General features: G+C 45.4%; 1 protein-coding gene across 1 annotated transcript; it reads left to right on the top strand.

The window, feature by feature from the left end:
• The first annotated feature begins 10,548 nt into the window (after positions 1 to 10,548).
• On the top strand, positions 10,549 to 16,710 carry Atp6v1g1 (ATPase H+ transporting V1 subunit G1). The gene is made up of 3 exons (XM_032903009.1): positions 10,549 to 10,803; positions 14,479 to 14,579; positions 15,925 to 16,710. The coding sequence occupies exons 1-3, from the start codon at positions 10,722 to 10,724 to the stop codon at positions 16,096 to 16,098; spliced, it is 357 nt and encodes a 118-aa protein (XP_032758900.1). The 5' UTR covers positions 10,549 to 10,721; the 3' UTR covers positions 16,099 to 16,710.
• The last annotated feature ends 6,411 nt before the right edge of the window (positions 16,711 to 23,121 follow it).

Here is a 23,121-nt window from a genome sequence, read left to right as displayed (position 1 = left end):
AGTCTGCCTGTCCCAGAAAGAAGTGGAGTGAGGAGAGTGGCCTGAAGTCAGGATGGCAGCTGTCACCCCAGGTGTAGACAGATGTGGCTCCTAACACACATGGAGAGCCGAGGCAGTGGGCAGAGTTTCACAGTGTGTTCATCCGAGTGGCAGGTACTTCAGATGATGTCAGCTTTCACTGGATCATGACCCCAAAAGACAGAAATGTGGGGAGAAAGTCTCTCTCCTTTCTCCATTTCAGACCAGTTCTCTGCAGAGCTCCACGTCTTCTGGGTGACGTGGGTGAGCTTCATGCATGCCCCACACTCCAGACCCTTGGCAGGATGAGCCATAGACTCTCCTGTCCGTTGTCACACAAATGATTAGCTGTGTTGCTTTGTCTGTCCAATCAATCTGAATCAAAACACTTCTAATCAAACTTTGGTTACTCTTCTCTCCTCCAGGGCCACCATTAATCCGAGGCACCATCAGCTGACTTTCTTTCGCCCACTCAGCGATCATCTCGCCAACCGCTCCCCTCCCTTCTCACCCTTCTTTCTTCCTAGTTGTGTTTATTTCTGTCCCTAAAGGGAAGGCTGGGTTTGCTAATGCTTCAGATGCCAACAGCCTCATGCTTGAGACAGTCACCCTTTGCAACAGTCCTTCTGCCTTCTTCCCCCATCCTGTTTGCAAAGTGTGCTTGGTGTAAAGGTTGCCACTATCTAGATTTTTTTTTTTTGACTTGACATGGCACACCTCATGCAGCAGCATTCTGCTTTTCCTTAGTGGGTCTCATGGGTGAAATCACACAGAGGCAAAGACAACATCTGCAGTGTGCTCAAATTGTCCTCCAGTTTATTAATGGCATTAGAACAAATTTGCATATACAAGCCAGAACGTATCATAGATGTTTAATTAAGACATTCTGGACATCGGAGGTAAACTCAACTCCTTTTCTTGCAGGGTCTCAGGATTGAGGTAGGCTTTTGTTTTGTTTTGTTTGTTGCTATTGACCTAGTGCCTTTCTATGCAGTCTAGGCTTTCTGGAGATCACAGTGTAGCTGAGGCTGGCCTCAAACTGGGACTCTTTCTGCCTCAGAATACCAAGTATCAGCAGTACAGGCATGCTAGGACTTTCACATTGCTAAAGAAAGATGGAAGGGGGGGTTGGGGATTTAGCTCAGTGGTAGAGCGCTTGCCTAGGAAGCGCAAGGCCCTGGGTTCGGTTCCCAGCTCCGCAAAAAAAAGAACCAAAAAAAAAAAAAAAAAGAAAGATGGAAGGGAGTATTTGATATTCTCGGAAGCGCATGGCATTCTGATCCTTTCCTGTCCTTATCTGTGTCTTCGTAGAAGCCGTTTCCCACACAGCTTCTGCTAGAGATCAACTACACATCCATAAAAGCCACAGACACTCACAGTATGAAAGGAGTTTAAAACAACACCTTCATGTTTCAAAAGAACAAAAGGGGAACTGTTGACCCCAGGTTCCTCTGGGCAGACTCAGGTCCCAATTCAAAGTGGAAAATCTCAGAGCTTGCTGCACTCAGGGTGTGGTGCTGTGTGGACTCCAGTGAACCACAAACCCAAGAGAGGTGGAGCCAGTCCGAGAGGCAGGAGGATGTGATTGGTGGCTTCTTGAATGGCCCCAGTCTTCTATTCTAAAACCAGTATGGTTGGGGTGTTACTCAGCGGGAGAGTGCTTTCTTAGCAAGCCCGAAGTCCTCCATTCTACCGCAGCACCCACAAAAACAAGTCAAAATACATATCCAAACAAAAGCCCTACCAACAATCAACTGCTGCTGTCTCATCTAAAGAAGAGGCAGCTTCGTGCCCAGGGAAGGCAGACTCTGCCTCTCCCATTTGGTTATTTTTTTGCCTCTGTCTCAGTCAGTGATGTAGAGTATAAATGGGCAGACTACACACTCTAAAGTGATACTCCTCAGGGAGTTTTTAATCTATCCAAGACCCAGACAGACACAGCAGGGAAAAGTGAAAATATCTCTGCTTCATTAGGGGAATTTTATAGCTTGCTTAAGGTTGCCATGGTGACCAGCAGACGGGAGCTATTTGTAGATGCAGGACCTGTGGAAGATTTCAGGTAAGGGACAGGGAGAGGTCTATTGACAATAAGCTATGTAGGTACCAGATCGCTCAGTGTATGTTAATTTGACTTAATACACATACTTGTGAGTAGCTGGTATCCTACTGTTTTATTTAGAACTGAGGGTACCGAGGCTCAGAGGTACTAACTGAAAAGTCACGAAACTCATCAGGGTTTGGGCCTATGTGATTCTGGAGCTTTCATGTGTGGGACTTTGTAAGATATGAGGAAGCACAAGCTGGCCCAAATGGTGCTAGCTCTAAGAAGTTGCACACATGTGGGTCTCCCCTAAAGAAACACCACAAGAAGGAGAGTCTCAGAATTACAACCTTATTAGGATCCCACCATTGCCAGGATGCAGCTCATCTGGACTGTAACCATCACCATGCAGAGAAAGAAGTCATGGCCATGCGACTTGGGCCAAGGGTTGAGGGTCCTTCCTTATCAGTTGAAGCAGCTGGTTGGTATGGGCTTTTTGTTTGAAACAGAATCAAAAGCAGGGGTTGAACACAAGTCTTCAATCTGGAATGTTTGGGCAGAGAGGCAGGAGAGAATTTTTATGTCAGAAGGAAGGAGGGATGCATTGTGACTATTCCTGTATAATACTCCCCTTCCCAATTATCTATGGTCAACTGAACTCTAGAAATATTCCACGGGGAGAAAGATCCAGAAATAAAGGATTCGTACATTTTAAATCACACGGTAGTGTGTGTAGTTTGATGAGTTCTCAGACTGTCTCAATTTGAAATGCAGTAGAGAGTAGCTGACCCTAGGTCACAGTGCCTGCCTTAGGGTTTTATTGCTGTGAAGAGACACCATGACCATGACAACGCTTAGAAAGAAAAGCATTTAATTGGGGTTGGCTTACCGTTTCCATGGTTTAGTACATTATCTTCAGGGTAAGGAGCATGATGGCATCCAGGCAGACGTGGTACTGTGGAAGCCAAGAGTCTACATCTTGATCCACAGGCAGCAGCAGGAGAGTATGTGTCACACTGGGCATAACTTGAGCATGTCAAAGACTGCTTCCACGTGACACACTTCCTCCAGCAGGGCCACACACACTCCACTAAGGTCACATCTCTTAGTAGTGCCACTTCCTATTGTAAAATAATGTGAATTATGTTTATCCCAGGCTAGCTTCAAATGAATGAGACCCAAACTATGATTTATTTATTTATTTATTTATTTATTTATTTATTTATTTATTTGGTTCTGCACAATTACCAGGGGATTATCCCTAATCAGATTCTCTAACAATAGACTGGCTACTTCCCCACCTCTGTTCCCTAAGTACTTGCTGTTTGGATCTTCCTGGGTCAGGAATCTGGAGTCCCGAGGAAGTATTTCATTTGGGCTCATGCTGCTGGTGCACCATGACTCATGGATACTTCCTGTTTTCTTCCTCTTCTCCTCCTCCACACTCATTGTCTCTCTCTCTCCTTTATCCTTCTAGGTCCCTACCTACAACCCCAAGCCTAGTAACTCAAACTCCACCTCTCTCTATTCTCATCAGTAATTGGTTGTAGCCATTTTTATTTAACCAATGGTTTTAAATTGGGGAGTAAGGTTTGCACAACAAAGGCTGGTACACATGGGAATTTGCTCATCTTGGGGCAACCAGACCTTGGGGTACAGAATTGAACATATGACTACAAGCAGCACCAGCCCAGCCCCCAACACTCTATGCTAAAACATTCAAACACATGAAACTATGGGGCCATTCCTATTCAAATCACCACAGTGCCTAGAGCCTCTCTTCACATCATCTTAACCATGGTGCAGTGTGTCATCTCATACCATCTCAGAAGGACAAGGACAGTGTGCTGGCTGGGCTTACACCAACCTTGACCCAAGCTAGAGTCATCCAAAAGGAGGGAACCTTGATTGAGAAGATGCCTCCATAAGATCTGGCTACATGCATTTTCTCAGTGATTAATGGGTGAGGACTCAGCCCATTGTGGGTGATGTCATCCCTGGGCTGGGGGTTCTGGGTTCTATAAGAAAGCAGGATGAGCAAGCCATGAAGGGCAATGCTAAGAGTAAGCAGTGTCCCTTCATGTCCTGTGCATCAGCTCCTGCCTCCAGGTTCCTGACCTGTTTGAGTTCCCATTCTAGCTTCTTTCAATAGCAGACTACAGTGTGGAAGTATAAGCCAAAATAAACCTTTTCCTCCTCAAGTTGCTTTGGCCATGGTGTTTCATCATAGTAAAGGCAACCCTAAAAAGAAAGACAGTATGAAAATATATTTTGGAATAACAGAGTTATTTGCCTAACCTCTATTATGTATTAAGATTGCTATTTCATTACTAGTTACTTCTGTTAATCTCTTATTATGCCTAATTTATAAATAGACTTCTGTTACAAGAATTTAGAGGGAAAAGAACCATAAAGTCCACTATTATATAAAGTTTTGGGCAACCACTGTGGGGCTTGGAATGTGTTACCCACAGGTAAGAGGAATCTGCTGTGTTTGCCCAGATACTGTACTGGGTGACTGGAGTTTAATTCCCTGAGGGAAAACCCAGGACAAAACACATACCTTAGAATTATCTCACACCAAATTGGTCCATGCATTTGTGAACCAATTCCATAGTGCCACATGTTGGATGCTGCTCTCTGAGGAAAGTTTATGGCCACTCTTCTGCAGCTGGTTAATAGACTCTGAAGGTGGAAAAAGCCTGAGACCCCTACAAAGATCCAGAGAACCTGGTGTGTGATGAGAGCTTCTGTACCCCAAGGGTGGCAGGGTCCAGTAAGCAAAGCATGACACCCTCGTGGGAAGCTCTGCCTCATGAGTACACTGTTTGAAAAGGCAGCAAATTCAGGGCGTCTCAAGACTTTTAGCAGTCAAAGGAGAAATCCCTTTCCTCCTCTCCCACTGTTTTGCACTGCTGATGCCAAATGTGGATAGAATATTTCCTCTCATTTGTCTGCCATTGTTTTGGATGCCACCTGCATGTCCTATTCATTGTTCATCAATAAGACCCTCTCCTGGAAGTTAGTGCCTACAGGTGAAAGGTTCTGCCCCACAGGATTCCCACCTCCCCAATCGAGTACCAGTAATCCTTAGTTACCCCAGATCTTCTGACACAGCTCTGAATGGGTTTTGACTCAATGTTTCATACAGACTCATATGGGAAAAGGCTTGTTCTTGCGGTAGCACTACCACATAGTATCTAGAACCTCTGGGTGCAGGGCCTTGTGGAGGTCCTTAAGCGGGCATAACTTTTGAGACAGTGTCTTGCTACATAGCTCTGGCTAGAATTCTGGGATTCTCTATGTAGACAAGGCTGGCTTTGGCCTCACAGAGATCGCCTGTCACTGCTGCCTGGGTGCTGGAATTACTGGAATGAAAGACCTTTGTTATCACATCTGGCTTCATCCTAATGAGTTTGTAATGTGTATTCAGTGACATCAGGCACACATACTGTTCTTGTAGCATTAAGCTCCAGAACTTTTTGTTTTGATGATGTTGGAGATTGTTTTATTTTGCGTGGATGAGTGATTTGCCTGTATGTGTGAACATGGTCTGTATGCATGCCTCGTGCTAGAAGAGGCAAGAGGGCATTGGATTCTTTGGAAGTGGAGTTACAGACGATTGTGAACTGCGAAGTGGGTCCTAGGAGCTGAACCTGGATCCCCTACAAGGACGTGCTAGCTAGTTTTATGTCAACCTGATCCATGCTAGAGTCATTACAGAGGAGGGAGGCTCAATTCAGAAAATACTCCCATAAGATTGGCCTATAGTTGAGCTTGTAGAGCATTTTCCTAACTAGTGATTGATGTGAAAATGCCCAGCTCAGTGGTTCTCAATCTTCCCATTGCTGCAACTCGTTACCAGTTCTCGTGCTGTGGAGACCCCCAACCATAGCTTCATGTTCATCGCTGCATTAGAACCATAATTTTGTTTTTGTTATGAAACATAATGTAAAATCAGTGTTTTCTGATAGTCGTAAGCTGACCCTGACCCCTAAATGGGTTGTGACCCACAGATTGAGAAACAATGGTCGAACCCACTGTGAGTGATACTACGCTGGGCTGGTGGTGGGGTCTATAAGAAAGTAGGCTGAGCAAGCCATGAGGAGCACTCCTCCATGGCCTCTGCATCAGTTCCTGCCACGTTGGAGTTCCTGTCTTGGCTTCTTTCAGTGATGGACTACAACGTGGAAACGTAAACCAAACAAACCCTTTCCTCCCCAAATTTCTGGCCATGGTATTTCATCTCAGCAATAAAAACCCTAAGACAGGCGTCAAGTGCCCTTAACTGCTGAGACATTTTTCCAGCCCCTAACCTCCATGGTGTTTTCATGATGAACAGTAAGATCCCATTCTCTTTCCCCACAGATCCAGGAGACAGTCGTTCTCTTCTCCATCTGCATGAGTTTGGCCACGTTTACAAGTAAAATATTTCCTCTTCTGTGACTGACTTATTTCACTTAGCACACAGTCCTTATGCTTCCTCCAAATTGCAGCATGGATCAAAATTGCCTTCCTTCTAAGGTTGACTAACATTCTGTTCTCAGCCCACACCATGTTTTGTTTACTTACGGATCAATTCCACTCATTGGCTACAATCAATCATGCTGCTGGTGCCTGATCCAAGCCTGGTCTACTCACCACTTTAAAACCAATACTTGGGAAGTGATGGTGGGAAGCAGGTTTATTTAAGGGTCAGCATCCTAGAAGATGGAGAGGTTCTGTCCTGGAGGACTCAGGCATAAAGGACTTTTATGGGAAAAGAAAGACAGAGCAGAGAGCAGTGGACAGGAAGGCCATGCCTCCTCTTTTCTTTTTCTGTCTATTCCTTGTCAGATCATTCTCTGACCTCAACTCTCTGGGACTAGTTCCCATGTGTGCCTTCTTAAAACTGTTAAGTTAGTTTTCTGTAGGATAAACCTACAGAAATTTACGTGCCCCATTAGCTGATACATAGAACTAAAGACCAAGGGTTGCACCATACACGCTGTTCTTTGTTTTACGGTTCCCAGATGTTCTGGCTTCTGTAAAGATTATTTAGCAATCAATGACCTTGCACTTTAGGTTGCAGCTCCTCCTTAGACGTTAGAATGCTGGCTCAGAGGAGAGGAAGTAGTTAAGGGTCACGAGTATGGAAGAACATGATAGGTGTCAGCACACAAGAACTGTGTGACTCACTGGGCTGCCGATTGTCCCCAGGTCTCCCTGCCAAAACCTACACCCAAGATCACTGTCACCAGCTGGAATAACAGATCAAGATAGACAGGCTCTCTTCCTGTGAGGCACAAGTGGACCTGGTTCAACCTGAAGGAACACTGCATGGTGTGGCTCATAAAGCACCCGTGGCATGTCCTGAGCTGGACTCCAGCAATGGGTGTTGTTAGTATAGCTGTAGCTGGCTTGGGTGATGGCGGCCATCTTCTGCCAACATGCTGGGAATTATTAGTTACTTTTCTCAGTGTTAGGATCAAATGGCTGAGACAAGAAACAACTCAGGGGGAGGGGAGATTTATTTCACTTACAGGCACACGCAGTCAAATAAATAATAAACTATGTGTAATATAATAAATAATAAAATGTATGTCATAATGAAAATGCATGCTGGGCATGGTGGTGCATGAATTATGTCCCAGTACTCAGTAGGCAGAGAGAGGTGAGTGGATGTCTCTGAATTTGAGGCCAATCTGGTTTACACAGAGATAATGAGACCCTGTCAAAAATTTTACTCTCTCTCTCTCTCTCTCTCTCTCTCTCTCTCTCTCTCTCTCTCTCTCTCTCTCTTTCTCGTTCATATGTGGGTGTGCACATGCCACAGCATTCGTGTGGAGGTCAGAGGACAACTTTGGGAGTCTGTTGTCTGCTTCCACCACTGAGGGGATGAAACTCAGTTCTCAGGCTTGTCCTAGTCCTTGCTGTGTCATCACATTGGCCCATGACTGAATACTTTTCTATGGTTACAATAAGCCACATTTATTTATCCACTTGTTTGTCAGTGGACATTTGTGTCATTTTTTTCTCAATCATCTCTTTTAGTTTTTTTTCCCACCTCTACAGTGCATGTTGTGCCTGAGTATATTGTGTTTTCTGGGAACACAAACATTGGTCAATCTTCCTAAAAAGCATCGCCCGGATTTAAAGGTCCTAGAGACTAGTCATGTCCTGGTTATTATGCCGTTTCCAACCTGAATCAAGTGAAAAAGCTTCGAATCACCAAACTGCTCTCATCTTCGGGGCAGAGAGATTTCTAGAAAAAAAATATCTTGGCGTTACTTTATGTTCTCGGCATTTCACAGACTCTAAGAGGTCATCTGATCCTTTCCAAAGCCCATAGGAATCCTGCAGAAGAGTGCAGCTGGCCTGAGATGTCAGTCTGCGGCTTGACAAGAGGCAGGCATCCCATTTGGCAGTCAACAGGAATGTGACTGTGGACAAATTACTTAACGTGCTGAGCTTCCGTTTGGACATAATCAAATGAGACTGTTACTTCATAGCACTTCTGAACTTACTGGCAGGAGTCGTTCCAGAACGTGGCACAGTGCAAATGCAAGCCCCAATTCCTACCTTGCCTGCCCTGTCCCCTGGGATCGGAAGGAAGGCCTGGCACATGGTAGTGGTGACCTCTGAAGAAGCCACAGCAGAGTGGAAGGTCCTGAAGACTGACAGACTGGAGGTCCATGACTGAAGAGAGACATGAGTTTTCAGAGGTAGGGCTAAAGTCATCTTGGCCTATCTTTAGCTTCCTTAATAGCCATTTTCTATAACCTCCACATTTGCCCTGACAGCTCTGTGACCGATAGATGGAATGTTTGGAATGTACTGCTAAACTTAACGGGCCACTGGCCTACTCCAACCTTAATGCTAAGGGTATTAGAAAACAGCATGGGGAACCCATTGAAGAGGTTTCCCAATACTGCCATAAGCTGTCTATCTGTTGTGAACACCCATGTATTAAGTAAATGCATTGAGTACATGTATTAGGTAAACGAATTTACAACCTTGTTTTGATCTCTGACCATAAACGTAACCTCTTCCTCATGCCGTTCAGGGGAATCTGAATCTGTCCTTCCTGGGCCATGATCACATTGGGTTCAAAATATCAGGGTCTCTTATGTTCTCTTCAGAACAGGAGCTGTGTTTTCTGTCTACAGTAGATGAGGGTTATAAGCAGCCCTGTGCTGCTGACACAGCCCTAGAATCTCATTTTAGATCTTGTCCTTGGGAGAGCCTTCATATCCACTCACTGTATCTTCATGGCTGTTCACACTGTTTATCTTCATTAACAGACATGTCTTGAAACGCTTTGCAAATTTCCTTCGTCTATTATGCTATAATTATTTGTTTAAATGAATGTCTTAGTTTTTCAAAATTGCATGGGTGGGTGGTGGTAATGCATACATATGTCACTGTGTTTGTGCAGGTCAGAAGATAGCTTGCAGGAATTGTTTCTCTCCTTCCTCCACGTGGGTTCCTGAAATAGAACTCACAGGGTTAGGTTTTGAGGTAAATGTCTGTACTCTGAGCTGTCCACTCTGTCTCCAGGATCTGCCTCCAGGATCAAAAGAGGTGTGCATGCCTACTGTGCTTCCATAACACTTACAGAAAACAGCACTATTCCTGAGCTTGGCTCAGAAAGGGATGGGAAGTCTAGGGATACAGCTCAGAGGGTTGAGGGGACTCGCCTCCAATGCTCGAGGGCCTAGGTTCTATCCCTAGCACCACAAAAAAGGATGGCAACTGGCCCACAAGTCCCAGGGATTAGTAGATGACTTCAGGCTGATTTCCTGCTTGAGGGTCCCTGAATATTTGCTAGTGTCTGAACCTAAGGCTTCAGATTTCCCTCCAGAACTGGCCAGAGCTTCCTAAACTTCTCTTTGATAGAGGTTTTTTCTTTTTGGTTTTTTGTGACAGGGTTTCTCTGGGTAGCTCTGGCTGTCCTGGGACTCACTCTGTAGACCAGGCCTGCCTTAAATCTGCCTCTGCCTCCCTGGTGCTGGGGCTAAAGGCAAGTGCCACAGCTTCACAACCTGCTTTTATTTTATTTTCCCCCAAACATGGTCTCACTACGCAATCTAGTCAGGCCTTCAAATCAATCCTCTTGCCTCAGCATCCTGATTGGGGTGTGCTGGGTTTGCAGCCTGTACCATTATGCTTAGTGCTGCTTCCTGATAGGGTCTAAATTCCAAAGAAAGTTCCAGAAAGGTAGGAAGTCTAGCTGGGTAAAAAGTGGGGGTAAGTAATCAGGTTTGGGTCCTTGTTTCTCGACTTCAACGTGGGCACACTACTAATTACGGGAAGAGGGAACTAACCATATGGAAGGACTGCCACTGGGATAATACTAGCTGAAAAACAGCCATTGACAGCTGCAAAAGTGAAGGAGCAAGAGCAGTTATCCCTCAGTAGCAGGCACAGGCATAGTGAAACAGCTTGGCATTTCCCTCCTCGCTCCGCCCCGCCCCGTCTCGCCCCGCCCCATCTCCTGGGAGTCACGGGATTCAAAAGGAGTCAGCTGACCTGCCAGGGCGGGTCATTGGACGGCGGGGCGGAGCTCCGATGAGCTGCGCAGGCGCAGATTCTGGGTGGTGGGTCAGGTGACCCCAGGGGCTTCTACGTGTGTTTGAGCCGTTGACTTAGGCCGTTCTTTCGGCCGAAAGTTCCCGCAGCAATGGCGAGTCAGTCGCAGGGCATCCAGCAGCTACTGCAGGCTGAGAAGCGGGCGGCCGAGAAGGTGTCCGAGGCCCGCAAGCGTGAGCTCCGGGACGGGGCGGGTTGCTAGACGGGAGACGGCGGCTAGGCCGCGGGCGGAGGCCGGGAGACAGTGTCGGGGCCAGAAGCTGTCCGGGCGGTTCCTGGAAGCCGCCAGGCAGGACCACAGATGCCTGTGGAGACAGTAGTGGGTTCGTGCTCTTTTCGGGGTGCAGTGCGTGAAGTGGGCCACCCCACAGAAACTATGCTCCCACCTGATCCCTTGCTTCTGACTGTGGCCCACCCACGGGAGCCACGGCCACGGCCGTCGAGTCTACGAACCTAAGTCATCCTGGCCGCCTCTCTTGTCCTTCGTCACTTTAAACCTTTCGCCCAGCCTCTCTAACCTGACCCCCCTCCATCTTTTTCTTTGGTACCATAGTTGGACCAGCTGAGTTCATGTGACTGCCTAACTCGGTCATTCCCTTTTTGTTTGTTTTTTGTTTTTGTTCCCCTGAGAATGTACTAAAGAAGTGCCCAGTTCATCGCCATCACAGGGTATTTCTTGTTCCAGCGGAGGCGCACATACCAGTTAGGATTTGTGTAGCAGTGAAAGGCCAATGTTGAGAGGGACAAGATGGCCAGAAAAGTCAGTTTACCACATGTGTCAAACTGGGACCAAGGAGTGGAAGAAGCCAATGTTCTGCAGCTCATTTTTTTCCCCATTGCAGTAACCTGCTTAAAATGCAAATATATCTTCCCTCACACCTTTCCTTCCACTCAGCACTCCCAGTACCCGCAAAATAGAGCTGGTATTTTATAATGGATTAAAGGAAGTGTTTTCATCAATCAAGCTTCTGTATTCTTTCCTAATAATGTCCCCGTGAGATAGCTATCCTCTTTCAGCTGTACTGTGTCACCGTGAATCCTAAAGTCAGCTTCATTGATGTCCCTAGAAGCCTTTGCATATCGTTATTGCTCTGATGGTTAGTTTTGGATTTCAGAATGTAAGCAGCAGTTGCTCCTTCCCTCACTATATATTTATTATATATAGTAAACTGTTGGTTTACATGGCCCCACCACTGGAATAAGTCTTTGGAAACTGGAAACTGTGACCCAGGAACTTTATGAGTCCAGTTTTCCAAGGTAAGAGACACTGCATTTACTCCTGTTCTGCAGGTGGGTAAAATGAGACTCAGAAGATGATTTGACCAGACTCTGGGTAGAGAGGCCTTCCTCATGCAAGGAGGTTTTTTTTTTTTTTTTAGTATAAAACTCGTAGTACATATGTCTTACCATACTGCTGGTGGACTGCGACCTCTCAGAGATCTGCCTGCCTCTGCCCCCCAGTGCTGGCCTGAAAGGCATGTGCCACCATGCTCACCTCCACGTAGATTTGAAGTGTGTAGGAGTTAGGTGTTTCCTAGGAGACATTTTCTGTGAGAATGCTGGGGTGGTGAGAAGCCTTTTCTTCACAGGTGGCTAGAAAGTCCTGTGTTGCCATGCTCTTGATCCAGAATTTCCAGAATGACTTGTCAGTTTGTCCAGTGATGACTCAGCAGCAGTAGTAGCAGGTGTGTGTGTTGGGAATTCTGTGAAACTGGAGGAAGTACAAGAGCAAATGCTTGGACTGTAGCGGGAATGTCCAAGTTCCTGGGAGATTTTAAACCTTACTTGGCTGCATATGTATATGAGATAGCTGTTTTTTGCTGAAGGAGTTTGTTTTGTTTTAGAGGGGTTAGCTTACAGTTAATTCACATTTTAATATTTTCAGTGGTTGGGAAGAGGGCATTGAAAAGAGCTAAAATTTGAGAACTATCCTTTTTCTTGATCTGTGATCACATTTGACTTGCTCAGTTAAGAACTGGGAAAGAAAAGCAGTAATCTCAGCGTTTAGAGGCAGAGGCAGGTAGATCACTGGGTTTGAGGCCACCCTGGTCTACAGAGTGAGTTCCAGGACAGCCAGAGAAATCTTGTCCCTAGAAACCAGGAAAAAACACATATACACACAGAAACTGAGAAGGGACGGTTTATGTTGTAAAATAATCAAGCCTAAGCTTTTCATGAAATTATTACTTTGGGACATTTCATGTGAAACAAGACCTCAGCTCCCATTTGTTAGGTCTGAGAAAGCTATGGTTTAAAAGACAGTTAGGGCTGATAACTCTATGGGAGTCTAATCGCAAACAGTAGGAGGAGGAAAAAATAACTCTGGGAACTGGACCTGTTGTTGAGTGGTGGAGTGCTTACCCAGTGTGAGTACTTCCAGCACTCGGAGTTGTGTGTTTATGTTTGTGTGATCTACTGGTCCAGTAGTAATGATTTTCAGTGTCAAAACAACTTTGAGGATGTTTGCCAAAAGGCATTGGTGGTCTTGTCTTAGGGACTGGTTCAGGGAGCTATGCGAGTTGGGAATAGTGAATTGTGAAATTATCTTGGAGTTCCTGAATAATGGTTGGACCATATTGTCTTTGATAGATGTGGTTTGGAAAAGGTTTTTGGCTTTAAATGTAGCCCATGTAGCTGATAGGGGAGGACTATCTGAAGGATTGGGCCTAGCACAGGAAGAGTGAGCTGAAATAAGTACTGTATTTAAATGTAGGCTTGCGGAAATAATCCTTGGGGTGTGTAGGGAGAGGCTGGCCAGACACACTGGGCTGGCCAGTGTGTGTTTCAGACTGGCCAGACAATGCTGATGCCATAGAGACATTACAGGCCCAGAATTCTCCCAGTCAGAGACTTTGATAGGTCCACTTGGGTAGAGTGTGCTTTGGACAGTTGATAATATTCCTTTGCTATAATGTATTTAGGTTGGTCTTCTAGAACTCTGTTAGTGAAACTGGGCATAGTGGTAAATGTCTTTAACCCCAGCACTTGGGAGACAGGCAGGCAGATCTCTGCTAGTTTCAGGCCTATTTGGTCTGTGCATAGTGAATTTCAGGACATCTAAGGCTACATAGAGAGACCCTGTCTCAATTTTGTTGTTGTTGTTGGTGTGTGTGTGTGTGTGTGTGTGTGTGTGTGTGTGTGTGTGAATTTAGAGCAATGACTGGCTATCTTCCGGAGACCAGAGCCCCCATTTCTCTTCCTCTCCCAGCTGTGTGGTGTGTACTCTGGTATAGCATTTAGCATTACCCCTCGTCGTGGCTTTGCCTCTGCCACAACCCTGGTGCCCAGTTTGCAGAATTATGTCATCTCTTTTCTTAGCTGCATTCTAAGTGATACCCTTTGAGTACATTAGTTCTTAGCAAACTCCTGAAGAGAGCCTGAAGCAACACAGGTAGCTATTCACTATTTGAGGTATGGAAGAGCTCCCGAGATGGCTGTCACCTATCTTATGTTAACAGGGTTTTATTAATGAGCTTGAGACTACGATGTGACGTTCCACTGTATTTTCTTTTGTTTTCACAGGTTTCCTTTTGAGAGAGAGAGAGAGAGAGAGAGAGAGAGAGAGAGTGGGGTGGGTTGGTGTGTGTATGTGTGTGTGTGTGTTGTATTGTGTTCAGTTCTGGACATTGGACTGAGGGCCTTATACACTGCTCACAGCTCTAAAGGACATTCCTGTTTTGTCTCCACTTAAAGGCTGGAGACAGCACCTACGTTGTTTAGATCTGCGTTCCCTCTTTCCTTTGTACTTCTCTGGTGTTTAAACTAGCTTCTTTCTGGACTGCTGAAAGTCATTACTTGCAGTTCTGCCTTGAGACACTTCTTGATGTCTTTCTCTTCTTTGCAAACAGGAAAGAACCGGAGACTGAAGCAGGCCAAAGAAGAAGCCCAGGCTGAAATTGAACAGTACCGTCTGCTGAGGGAGAAGGAGTTCAAGGCCAAGGAAGCTGCGGTGGGCCTCTCTCTGCCTTCACTATTGCCTTCCTTTCTTGTGCAGATCTGAAAATAGCCAGCACAGCTCAGGGCTGCTAGTGCGGCTTTGAGGGTTTGGGGGTTGGTTTTTGGTGGTACCGGGGGAGCGAATATTAGATTTGGCCTTTGCATACAAGCAGATTCTCTACCGCTTAGCCCCTATCCCCACCCTATCCCTGTTTGTTGCATGGTTTGTCTCTTGGGATAGTCACGTTTATTTACTTACTATATCAAATTCTAATTTTCATTTATATGTTTAGCATTCTTGTAGGCACTTGACATATGCCAGGTAGTACCATGTTAGATGCTGGCAGATCGAGCAGGAACAGTAGTTTCGATCCCTTCCTTCATAGAATTTAGCTTACAAGCTCTACAAGTTCTACAAGCCTACAGCTGTGAACACTGCTGTGATAATCTAAATGAGCGTGAAATGGTACCTGCCCCTCACTGTAGTAGGCAGCTGTGATCATAAAGTGATGGACAGAGACAGATGCTGGTGGGGGAAAAAGGATGCAGAGGAGCTTGTAGAAGCGGGAAGTGGGGAACAGAGCTGTGTGGTGTCCATACAGTTAACAGTGGTTCACAGTTTGCCTTGTTGAAAATCCAGGCGAAAGAGCTAGAGGTTGAGGGCATTGGCTTCCTTGGAGCCTGAGGTATAAATGGTTGAGAGCCACCATGTGGGTGCTGGGAACCAACTGAGTCCTCTGCAGGAGTAGTACCTACTTTTAACTGCTGAGCAGTCTTTCCAATGTCTGTCTTTGCACTTTTAAAGCCACATCAAAAATAACAAATGCTAACATCGGTGATATGTATTATTTGCCTATAAACTGCATATTTTATAGTCATTACTGACCTATATTCTCCTGTATAGATGCTTCATAGTTTATAACCACTCTCAGTTGTTAGATTGTGGTGTGCTCATGTTGCTGGTAGTGGTGCTACTGTTATTACCAGAGACTGAATTGAGTCCATCTTTGCTGTCTTTGTTTTCTATTTTTCCTCTTGTGCTCAAGCAGTTCTGGTTTTACCTAAAGTAGCTGGGATCACAGGTGTGCACCAGTGTGGGCAGTGCCATAGTTGTTGAATCTTTAAGTTGGTTCTATTCTTTACTCAGGACTGTGTACTGTGGGTAGCAGTGAGTGCTGGCGGAGTGGACCTGTTTCTTCACACAGCTTTTCTCACAGGTTACTATGCCTGCCACTGATGTGTTGCATTCTCGCATTAAGGAGCTGGGGCTTTTCCATAGGCCTAGCAGGTTGCTTGTTAGATGACTCAACTGGAGACTCTTCCTGATGTCCCCTTGTATCCTATTTCCTCCCTTGCAGGCACTGGGGTCCCATGGCAGTTGTAGCAGTGAGGTGGAAAAGGAGACCCAGGAGAAGATGACCATCCTCCAGAACTACTTTGAGCAGAACAGAGATGAAGTCCTGGATAACCTCTTGGCCTTTGTGTGTGACATCCGGCCAGAAATCCATGAAAACTACCGCATAAATGGATAGGAGGCAGATGCGCCTGCACTGTGGGTTGGCATGGGATCTGCCCCCATGGAATAGGAAACCTGCGCAGAGCTCGAGTTGTATTCTGGAAGGCATTAAATTATGTCTCTATACTGTTGTAGGACCCTTCACTTTTTGAGAGTATCAAATCTAGCTTTTTGTACAGATTTACTACGTACCTGAAGTTTCATCTTCTTACCTTGTGTATCTATAAGAAGTATATGTCACCTTCCTGTGTGTTCGTGTAAGTAATGGTTATCAATGTTGACTTTTCTTTTATTAGTCTAGTAAAAAAAAATTCTTTGAAGAAAGAAAGGGAGTGAATTGCTCCCTTCTACTTTCTTAAAGGTCAGGGGCGTTATCTATGAAAAAGTAGTAAGTAGCCATTTGTAATTCCTAAGAAGCAGCCAGCTGTATAGTGCTCTATCCTGGATCATTTAGGACAATGATATGCTTGTCCAGGCTGCTGTTAGTACATCCTAACCCAAGTCACTAGATGCTAGGACTCAGCTTGTTACATGTTATTTGGTGTGCTTGTAATCATTTAAAAGTAAAACTTTGTCTTGCCTTTCATCCTCCTGGCTCCTCTTCTTGATAATACAAAGTATATCTTGATCCAGATGTTGAGCAGAATTTCTTTTTTTTTTTTTTGGATGCAAATGCATACCTTATTATAAATACTCAAGGTGTTTATTTTATTGGGAATGAAATTGCTTGTGATTTCACCCTCTGGTTTAGAAAGCAGCAAGCAACTAAAGAGCCTGTAATCTTCTTTTTTTTTTCTTTTCTTTTATTGGATATTTTATTTATGTTTCAAATGTTTTCCCTTTCCTGATTTCCCCTCCAGAAAATCCTATCCCATTCCCCCTCCCCCTGCTTCTATGAGGGTGCACCCCCATCCACCCACCCACTCCCTCCCACCTCCTTGCCTTGGCATTCCCCTACACTGAAGCATCGAGCCTTCACAGGACCAAGGGCCTCTCCTCCCATTGATGCCTGACAAGGCCATCCTCTGCTACATATGCAGTTGGAGACATGGGTCGCTTCTTGTGTACTCTTTGATTGGTGGTTTAGTCCCTGGGAGCTCTGGGGTATCTAGTTGGTTGATAATGTTGTTGTTCTTATGGGGTTTGTCTTAATCAGGGCTTCTATTCCTGCACAAACATGACTAAGAAGCAAGTTGGGGAGGAAAGGGTTTATTCAGCTTACACTTCCACATTGCTGTTCATCACCAAAGGAAGTCAGGACTGTAACTCAAGCAGGTCAGGAAGCAGGAGCTGATGCAGAGGCCATGGAGGGGTGTTACTGGACTGGCTTGCTGCCCCTGGCTTGCTCAGCCTGCTCTCTTACAGAACCCAGGACCACCAGTCCAGGTATGGCACCACCCACAATGGGCTGGGTCCTCCCCTCTTGATCACTAGTTGAGAAAATGCCTTACAGCTGGATCTCATAGAGGCATTTCCTCAAGGGAGGCTCCTTTCTCTGTGATAACTTCAGCTTGTGTCAAATTGACACACAAAACCAGCCAGTACATAGGCTTTTCTTTGGTTGCAGAGTAATTTGTGGTGGGTAGAAACAGAAGGGCATTGGGGACTCTCCTTTTCCTGCAGCAGTTTGAGATAGTAGGCACATGTTAGTTTCTGTATCTTGACGGTCCTTTGTTTCTAGGCCACTTCTGGTATCTGGTCACCATTATGTTCCTGTGTCTTTTTAAAAAATGTTTCAAGCCTTCAAAGGTTTACTGCCTCAGCTTTCCCAGTGTCCTGTTAAAACACCACACTGGAGCTGCTTGTTGACCAGCTGTGCAGGTGAGAAAGGTGGGCTGCCACTTGATCTGGTGGCAGGCTCTGGATGCCACCTTTTTATTTTGCATCTTCATAGTGGCATGCTGCTTGGTTCTCTGTCTTTGCCCAAGGTTTGGTTCTTGGTCCTCTATGTTTCTTTAGTGAGGTCACTACCGTGTCCTAGTACATAGCCTACCATCCACAATGGAAACCCACATTTAATTTCTCCAGCCCATCTCTTCCAAATAATCATGAAGTTGATTGGCCTTTTGTTCTGTCTCTCTTCCTACCTGTGTTTCAACACACCATTTTGTTTAAGACTTCAGTCTCCAACAGTTAGGTGTAATGCTTCTAATGTCCCCCTCTTGTCACCTGTTGCTTCACTGAAACTGGAGGAGCATGCAGCAGCACTGGAACTCACTGGTTTAGACCTGTGTGCCGTGGTACTGGGAATCAATCACGTACAAACACGTCCTCAGCCTTGATTTTGTTTTCAGACAGCATCTCCCTATGTACTCTTGGATGACCTAGAACTCACTATGCAGACCAAGCTGGCCTCAAACTCACTGCCTCTTGCCTGCCTTTGGAGTGCTGGGATTAAAGGTGTGTGCCGTCACTGTAAGCTGAGCCTTCATGTTCTTACCCTTGTTGCTCAGGTTCTTTATCCTGTATTATTAGAATTAGTGGTCAGTTGAGAGGCACAGGTAAACGAGCAGGCTAGGGCTTGGTGATTTTTCGGGAGAGGAACCTAAGTGCTATGAAGAGTGGCCGTGAGAGAGATGATGTGTGGTTGATGGTGCAGGTGGTTCAAGGGAGTTGATGTCAAGTGCTGATGGGGACGGGAATAGCATAGTGAGACATGGTATCTAGGAGGGATGATAGGGTGTCTGGAGGTCTTGTCACTGGAAGTGCCATTTCCTCTAGGCTGAAATCCTGATCGATGTTTCCAGGCAATTTGTAGGTGCTCAGATTCCTTCTAGGCCAGTGGAATCAAGTGTGGGGCCATGAGCTAGCTTGCTCGAGAGCTCTAAGGTTTCTGTGGTGGTATACTGAGAAATTAACATCTGAAAGGCTGGTCAACCACCAGAGACGCATGGGTGTATGGGTTCTGGTGCAGAGTGAACCCAAGATGCACACAACTGAGTATTGTGTGGGGTTTGTCCCCATTTTTTGCATAAAAGGAAATGAAATGTGGGTTATATATATAAATGCACATATATATATATAAAACTGTAAATCTGGAAAAAGATACCTTAGTGACTTGGAGAGAGTTCTGGGCTTCAAGGGGAGGAGATTCCTTTGGTTAGTGTAACATTCATTACAAGGGTGTTTAGCAATGTCTTGCTCTTCATCCACTGAATGCTACTAGGAACACCTCAGTAGTGACAATCAAAAATGTCACTGGATATTACCATAGCTCCTGTGTGCCAGAAGTACCCCCAAATCAGAACTTCTGTTCTACAGTAACAAGAAAAGATGTATTAAAAATACATTAAAGTACTGCATATGGTGCCTGGAACATTCTAGGTGCTCAGCAAATGTTTCCTGTTTCAGAAATACAACAAAGACCTACTTCTTAACAATTTGATACAAGTTGGGTTTCTTTGGGGCAGCTGTTGGACATGTGGTGAGTGGGTGATGAGGCTCCTTCTTACCTCAGCACACAGTCTGCACCATTGCAGAGGTAGAAAGAAAAAAATGAGAGCCAGTTCTTCAGAGCTTCAGGCCTCAGACAACACCTGATCACTTGCCTCCTTTTGATTCAACATGGCTTCAAGGGGACTGAAGAATGAGGGGTCTGTGGACAGTGAAGAAATGTTTCTGCTATGATTAATTTAGAAGCCTTCTACATGATAGCCAATGCATTAAGAATATTTGCATTTATATTAATGAATTTACTATTGAAAAAATTTTTTTAATATTTAAAATCTTCAAAATCAGTGTTGGGAACCGAGCTTTGGTCCTCTGGGAGAGCAGCAGCCAGTGCACTTAACTGTTGAGCTATCTCTCCAGCCCTTCAGTGTACCCCTTGGCAACTTTGACCAGATTTGAGGTATGGGGAATTGAGGAACCAGGCAAGGGTATGTGTGGTACAGCCAATATCTTCAGTGCCTTTAAGCATTTACGCCTGTAACTCTCCTGTAGTCTTTGCTGAGCTTTCAGACTGTATGTCTTGTTCTGTATCTTTTCTATGTACATCCCTTCCCCGAAAAGGGATGGTCATCAGTTCCTCTGGGTAACTGTGCAGTTTCCCGGAAAGGATTTCCCAATCACGTGTTGCAAACATGAGGACATTCTGTTGATGCCCTATCTTAGTCTTAGTTAAAGCCTTTCTGATGGAAGGCATAAAATAGCTTACAGTCAGATTGGGTAACAGTAATCTTAACAGTTCCTGAATGGCCACTCTCACTTTACATTGGTGATAACTCAAGAGAGATGAAGTAATTTACACTCCACACATCCTAATCTCTGCAAGCAGCTAGTCTGGAGGCTCATTTTGTTTTGAGGCCTTCAGATTCTGCAGACTAGAGATGTGATCTCATGCACCATGCATGAGAAAACTCAGGCCTAGAGGCTTGCAGAATGTCAGGTCATGGAACAAGAAAGGGACAGAGTCTGTTCAGAGCAGCATTGTGTGTTGCAAGCCAGAAGCTGCCAAGCTCCCAAGTCAGCCTTGTTTTGTATACTATTATCTCCATTCATCTGCCCCGAGGCCAGGGAAACGAGCCCTGCAACAAGCATTCTGCATTTCTGGGAACATTGAACCTGTTGCCACTCAGGATGATTGATGGCACTAAAAGTCAGCTGAAGCTGTCCTTCCACATGTTGGAGCTTTCATGAGTTCTACGTCATTTCCATCCCCTCTCCTTTAGGATCAATGTGGCAGATGCCAAGCGTAGTTTTTTGTTTTTTGTTTTTTTTTTTTCCCTGTCAATTTGTCTCCTATCACTTCAGTGGTTTTGGAGTTACTGTAAAAAGCTTGTGCACCAGGTAGTTTTAGCTTTGTGCTTTGTTCTTTGTCTCCTGCCTGTGTAAACGGGCAGACTGAGCACTGTCTTTATGAAAAGATTTGGCTAGTGTTTTGGGGAGAAGATGCTGGCCAGAGTATTGTGTCAACATTTGCTTCTCTGTCTCTTAATGTCAAGTGATTCTGGCTAGCTTCTGCATCAAGTGTGGACTTGAGGATGTGTTTACTTTGTTGGGAGGAATGACTGACAGGGGCTGCCCACCTCCAACCTTTTCTACTTGGGAATAAAAGAGAAAAGTGGCAGCATTCTAGACCAGATGGCAGCAGCTGCTGATAACACCAGAGGAGAAGCTGGGCTGATAGTCCAGTGCCCACGAGGGGCTGTGTCTTAGGATTTCATTGCTGGGAAGAGAAACCATGACTGTCTTAGGGTTTTACTGCTGTGAACAGACACCATAACCAAGGCAACTCTTATTTAATTGGGCCTGGTTTACAGGTTCAGAGGGTCAGTCATTATCATCAAGGTGGAAGAATGGCAGCATCCAGACAGGCCTGGTGCAGGAGGAGCTGAGAGTTCTACCTCTTGTTCTGAAGTCAAACAGGAGAAGACTAGCTTCCAGTTGGCTAGGAAGAGGATCTCAAAGCCCATGCCCACAGTGACACACCTACTCCAAGGCCACACCTCCAAATAGTGCTACTCCCTAGGCCAAACATTCAAACCACTACAATGACCAAGGCAAGTCTTCTAAAGGAAAATATTTAATTAAGTCTGGCTTACAGATTCAGAGGTTTAGTCCATTGATGTCATGGTGGGAAACAGCAGCCTGCAGACAGACGTGCTAGAAAGGGAGCTGAAAGTTCTTTATCTTGATCCTCTGGCAGCAGGGAGAGACTGTCACACTGAACCTTCCTTAAATACACACTTAGTTTAACAGGTCCACATTCAATCGTGCCACTCCCTATGGGTCAAACATTCAAAAACAAGTCTATGGACGCTGTATCTATTCAAACCACCACGGACTGCTTGCCCTCTTCTGTGATTTTAAGGATGAAAAGAGAACCACGCTCCAGCTGAATCCTCTACCCAGCTATACAGTTTGTGTCTGTGGCCCCACTCCATGTCCCTCGTACCTGTCCCTGGCACTTAGCATTCTGCAGCTTGAGGACCCTGGAGGGATTGTTGTCTTTCCTGACAGGTACTGAGGAGGAGTTTCTCTTCTGGTTTTGACAGTTTTCTCACAAATGGCTTGTTTACCTCCCAGCACATTTGGCAAGGGCGGTAGCTCTGTGTCTAGTTTTGTGCTTTCACCTGCTGTCATGTCTCATAGTAGGCACAGGTCACACCCCTACCAAGCGTTGAACAGATATGGAGCCACTAGTGGTGGCATCTTTTTTTTTTTTTTTTTTTTTTTTTTTTTTGGAGCTGGGGACTGAACCCAGGGCCTTGCGCTTGCTAGGCAAGCGCTCTACCACTGAGCTAAATCCCCAACCCCAAGCATCTTTTATAAGAAACACTTTCGTAAGTAAGTTTTTGAGTAGTTCATGTATAGCAGCATATAAATACTAATTTAAGGTGTTGATATACATAATGCCTGTCGCTGTGTCTACAGTAGTATTACTTCTGTTGTGTAAATCAGGAGATAGGCTTAGAAGGATTAAAGTTCAGTTATTCAAGGATACAGATAATCAGTGGCAAAGGCTGCAATTGATTTGTGACTCCCAGACTTCTAGCCAGAGCTGATGTGTGATCTGATCAGTTTCTTCAGCCCATGGCAAGAAAGCTAGAAAGTCAGAATGTAATTGGCAGACCAGTTAGCTTTTCAGATGCTGGCTGAAGCTCCCTCCAGTCCCATCTGCTGCTGCATTGCCAGGTCCTGGGAGAAGTGCATTCTCTTACTTCATGTATTAAGAAGCGTTTAACAAAGGGCTGTGGGTTGGCACTGGCAGTAATGGCCCTAGGACTGGAAGTTTTGTTCTCTCAGGGAAAGAATGAGGCAATGGTCATAACAGGGGTAAGTAGGCTGAACAAAAACCAGGTTAAGGAGGACAGCCCTTGGCCTAGGGCCCTGTCACCCAAGACCCAAGAATGGGCCAGTCAGGTGATGAGAATGGGCTTGGTACTAATCTTCCAGGTGGAGAGGGAAGAAGCTGAGGCAAGCACTGAGATCTGGAAGTGAAAGAGTGGAGAGCAGGAGGAAGTGAGAGGTGCTCTATTTATGGAGCTTGGGGTTTGGGGAGAGGGCAGCAATTCATCCGGGGTAGGCTGCAGATGGT

This window comes from Rattus rattus, chromosome 1, assembly GCF_011064425.1.
Source record: "Rattus rattus isolate New Zealand chromosome 1, Rrattus_CSIRO_v1, whole genome shotgun sequence".
Lineage (NCBI taxonomy): Eukaryota > Metazoa > Chordata > Mammalia > Rodentia > Muridae > Rattus > Rattus rattus.
This window is presented reverse-complemented; position numbering and strand designations above follow the sequence as displayed.

Excerpts from the sequence above, each read along its gene's own strand:
- Atp6v1g1 (XM_032903009.1), top strand. The coding sequence starts at position 10,722 with ATGGCGAGTCAGTCGCAGGGCATCCAGCAGCTACTGCAGGCTGAGAAG. Across the intron at positions 10,804-14,478 it reads GGTGTCCGAGGCCCGCAAGC|GAAAGAACCGGAGACTGAAG; the intron begins GTGAGCTCCGGG and ends CTTTGCAAACAG. Across the intron at positions 14,580-15,924 it reads TCAAGGCCAAGGAAGCTGCG|GCACTGGGGTCCCATGGCAG; the intron begins GTGGGCCTCTCT and ends CCTCCCTTGCAG.